The sequence below is a fragment of the Sinocyclocheilus rhinocerous genome, unplaced genomic scaffold (assembly GCF_001515625.1).
Source record: "Sinocyclocheilus rhinocerous isolate Xijiao unplaced genomic scaffold, SAMN03320098_v1.1 scaffold1655, whole genome shotgun sequence".
Taxonomy (NCBI): Eukaryota; Metazoa; Chordata; class Actinopteri; order Cypriniformes; family Cyprinidae; genus Sinocyclocheilus; species Sinocyclocheilus rhinocerous.
This window is the reverse complement of record NW_015655597.1, coordinates 680,373-684,853: the sequence shown is the minus strand read 5'-3', so window position 1 is coordinate 684,853 and position 4,481 is coordinate 680,373. Positions and strand designations below refer to the sequence as shown.

Sequence of the window (4,481 nt, the reverse complement as noted above, 5' to 3'; positions counted from 1 at the left end):
TATTTACATTTACATTATATTTAAATTTTGTCATTTAGCAGATGCTTTTATCCAAAGCGACTTACAAATGAGGACAATAGAAGCAATCAAAACCAACAAAAGAGCAATAATTTACAAGTGCTATATTAGTATATTATTATTATAGTGTTATATTTCAATTTCACAAAGAAACACAGTATTTTGTCCAAGCAATAATAAAAGGACACATTTAATTTATAATTTGTCTTAAATCTCATTTTGTTAAAAAAATCGTGAATCTAATTGAATCGTGAAATCAAAATTGTGAATCGAATCGTGAGTTGAGTGAATCGTTACATCCCTACTTACAACAAAAACATTATTTGTACCTCTAATGCTTTAAATTAGAAACAACAACTTTCATTGAAAATACCATTGTAAGCTAATTGATTGAAAAATTAGCAGAACTAACAAGGCTAGACTATTGCTTTTATTATGTACACACTTTGTTCTATGCTTTTCTCTTCTCTTTTTCTCATACCACCACATATTTTTTTCATTTTTCATGTTTTTCTTCCCCTGTCTGCTCTCAATTTTTCTTCTCTCAGTATGTGACCAGCTGGCCCTGGGGGTTGCGGCGGTCTTCGGCCCCTCTCACAGCTCCTCGGTCAGTGCCGTCCAATCCATTTGCAATGCCCTAGAGGTGCCGCACATCCAGACGCGCTGGAAACACCCGTCTGTGGACAATAAGGACAATTTTTACATTAACCTCTACCCTGAGTACACCTCCATAAGCAGGGCTATCCTGGACATTGTCATTTTCTACAAATGGAAGTCTGTTACTGTGGTTTACGAGGACAGCACAGGTGAGTGACTGTTATGGATTGGAAAGGGGTGACAGTTTTTACAAAGGGATTTTTGAAGGGCAGCTCAATGTGCTTTTTTGAGGTTTTGTTGAGAGGCTTTTTGAAGTGGGATCTTCATAACTTTGAGCTTTAAAATGGGACACTGCAGGCCACAACATTTATACTGAAATTCTCTTTTGTGCTGGAAAGAATAACTGATGTCTACATACATTTACATTCTATTATATTTTAAACAAGTAGGAATTCACTGAATTCATCAGTAACCCCAGCATTGCTTATTGCATTATATATTTTGGATGCTTTTTTTCAAGCCTGGGATAATGGTGTGCTGATATCCACTCAAGGCCATGCTGGTTAAGATTTGTTGGTAAACAGCATAGCTTTACATTAAACCAGCTTCTGGAAACACATGGTGGTCTAGGCTTGTCTTTTCAGCAGGGATCCCCTCATGCATTTTATACATTTATGCTGTCAACTTGCATATTGTACTCATCAGCCAGGAGGAATTTTTTGTTCTGCTAATGTTTGATATAGAACAGTTCTGTAACTGGTTTGGAAACAGCTAATTTAAAGACGAGACATCACACACAGTCAGCCCGTAATGTGTAAATGTTGGTTTTACTTTAATTAGCAGGGCGCTGTCACTCACAGCATTTACATTCAGTTTCTTGGCATTAAATCCCTGCTTTGAAATGCAGTGGTGAAATGTTTTAAATGTGATATTGACGAGTTTAAAGGGATTTCAGGTAGGAAGTGTTCATTTGTTTTTCTAAGTCAAATGTACAGTATTTGAAAAATAATGTGTTTTTTGAACATTAAAGCATGTCAACATATTCTGTTACACCAAATACACAAAATAATGATCTTTAAAAAAGCATCATATGACCCCTTTAACTCGCCCTTGACCTTATCAGTTTATTTCCTTTTGACAGCATCATTCAAATACCATATTTCATTTTCTATATATTTTGACTTTGTGACCTTTTCTAAACCAATATGGTTTTGAAAACAGTGAAATATTGAGTGAATATTGAACATCTCCTCCCACGTTGTTTACTGGTTATTACAGGTGTGTATTTCATAGGCCTTGGCTTATATTCAAGAAATGCTGTGATTGTGACAGTTATTCAGATTTAGAATTATTATTATTTCTCTCAAAAAAATAAGATGTGTCCCATTACTCACACTCTATCAGAAGAATCAAACAATAGCTGTATATATAAATCACCTTAACATGACTGTAACGTCATTTGTAGATCGCGAAGAAGGAGGCGGGAACCGGCGAACATTAAAGATTTTAATAAAATAAACAAACACAAAATGAAATTAAAGCGGCAGGCCCTCGCGGACGACTGCCGCACACAAAACACAAAATAAACTCCAGGCCTGGTCCTCTCTCGTCCAACACTGTCGTCACTCCTCCTTTATCCTTCCGGAGCTCCTCCGTGAGACTCGAGACCGGTGAGTGGCGCAGGTGTCGTGCATTAGCATTTACTCCACTGGCCTCGCTCCGTTCCCACGGCACTCGGCCCCGCCCCTCTCGTCACAATGACATTAAGTGTGACTCTGCATTTTAATAAATTGTCTCTGGTGAGTATTGTGCATAATTCATCAGTGTGCATTATTCTAAAGAAAAAAAATACTTATCAAATCTGTCATCAAATTGTAAGAACTTTCTCTGCCTCTGAGATGACTTCTTTTTTGATGTAATCAGGGACAGGGACACACAGACAGGGAAAATCATCATCGCGTATGATCCACAAAATCAAGTTAGTCGTTGCATTATGTCCAACTAGACAATCTGCTAAATGTTGCAAATCTGTTTTATGATGTCTTTAAAAGTATTTATGTTGCTGTAGTGTGAGAAAATCTGTCCTGCGTCACATCCTGATCCAACTCCCCCTCTCCTGTCAATTAAAAAAAAGCAGCAAAAAGACCAACACAATGTATCAAAATAATCATATTATATGCAAATTCTGCATTATGCTGTAGTTCAGTAACAGATTTCAAGTGATCCCCTGATGGGAGCAAACTAATTTGGAGAGCAAATCAAATGCAGACAAACAAATCTAGAGTTTAATAACACATAAAAACAAATAACCACAAGGCAAGGCAAATCAAATGGCAAATTGCCCTGCGAATACAGCTTAAAATGAGCATGCCGACACTGCAGCCAATTTCTTTGCAGAAATTGCTTTGAACAGATAAAATTTGTGTCAGATTGACCAGTTTCAAAATGATTAGTGTGTCTGATTCATAGCCAGTGACTTGGATCGAAATCATTAGTGGAGCTCAGGGAGCAGATGCCAGCACAAATTTACCCTAGTATTTACACATCACACCGTCTCTGCTCTAGTGTGATTTGTCTGGAATTTCTGTAAGCCATCTGTTTGAAAACACAAACTACTTTCTGTGTGTTTATGTCTATAAATCTCATTATTTGATTGCATGATTTATGATCTTATCATTGCTTGGTAGTACGTCATTATATGGCCAAGACTAAATCAAAGCAAATAACTGTAGCCTGTAACTAAAAGGTGTTACATACCTCTTTTTTTCTGAGCATCAAAGCAGTTTTGCTGCTCAAATCTGTGTTTTGGATGTATTATTGGGCTTTATTATGACCAACATATTTCTTTATCCATGTCATTTACATTTAACTTGTGTATAGCACTGCTATTATAATAAATTTGTGTCCGTAATATTAGTCTGCTCTGCCACTTCTTTTATTGAATTCCCTGTGATCTTGCATAGGATATTTTCATCAAAATATTTAATTCTGTAAAAGCGTGGTTTATAATGCTAAATTTTGAGAATATGAAGGGAATAATATAGAATAATAAAAACAAGGGAACAGGAGCAATGAAAAAGCTTTTGATTTCAGCTTTGTGACTCCCAGGTGCCCCTACATGTACTGGAGCCCTATATGTAATTGAATCCATCAGAGTCATTGTCACAGTTATGGACGTTTTGCTGTGTTTTTCATTCCCCATGTTCTCTGTGTGACCTAGTTTCTGTCTCCTGTTGATTGTGTCATTATGTTCAGGTCTGTCTAGTAATTATCCTCATTTACGTTGTGTTTTTCATTCCCCATGTTCTCTGTGTGACCTAGTTTCTGTCTCCTGTTGATTGTGTCATTATGTTCAGGTGTGTCTAGTAATTATCCTCATTTACGTTCCCCATAATAGTTGCAGTCTGTTCAGTGTTTCTTTGTCCGGTATTACGTTTGTGTTGGTGTCTGTCTACCCTTCATTCTCTGTGGATTATCTTCGTCTTGGATGTTATTAAACTCCATATTAATTCTATCATCGTTCTCGTGTGCCTTCCTCGACACAGCCGTGACAGAATACCGGACCTTGAAAAGTTAAAGTAGCAACGCCCCTTCTATCCGTTTTTTTTTTTCCCGTTTTTTGTCCCAGAGCCCAGCCCACCATCTCCCCGCTGCGCGGAGCCAAAGCCTAAGCCCACCGTTGACGGAGAGCCAGAGCCCGCTGTGACCGACGAGTCATCGCCATTGACTGTGACAGCTGAGGATCGCCGCGGAGCCAAAGCCCACAACGTCAGACCAGGTGTGAGAGCCGGCAACAGAGCTCGCCACGGTGGAGAGTGTCATGAACAGCGAGAGCGCGGAGGGAAGCTCCGCCCACTGTACCATGA

General features: G+C 38.4%; 1 protein-coding gene across 6 annotated transcripts in view; it reads left to right on the top strand.

The window, feature by feature from the left end:
• The window catches only part of LOC107718733 (glutamate receptor ionotropic, kainate 1-like), a 69,444-nt gene that overhangs the window by 19,378 nt on the left and 45,585 nt on the right, over positions 1 to 4,481 (top strand). For all 6 annotated transcript variants that reach the window (XM_016525943.1, XM_016525941.1, XM_016525945.1 and 3 more), the window contains exon 3: positions 567 to 824. In XM_016525943.1, coding sequence (XP_016381429.1) covers positions 567 to 824 — 258 coding nt within the window. The remainder of the gene's footprint in view (positions 1 to 566; positions 825 to 4,481) is intronic.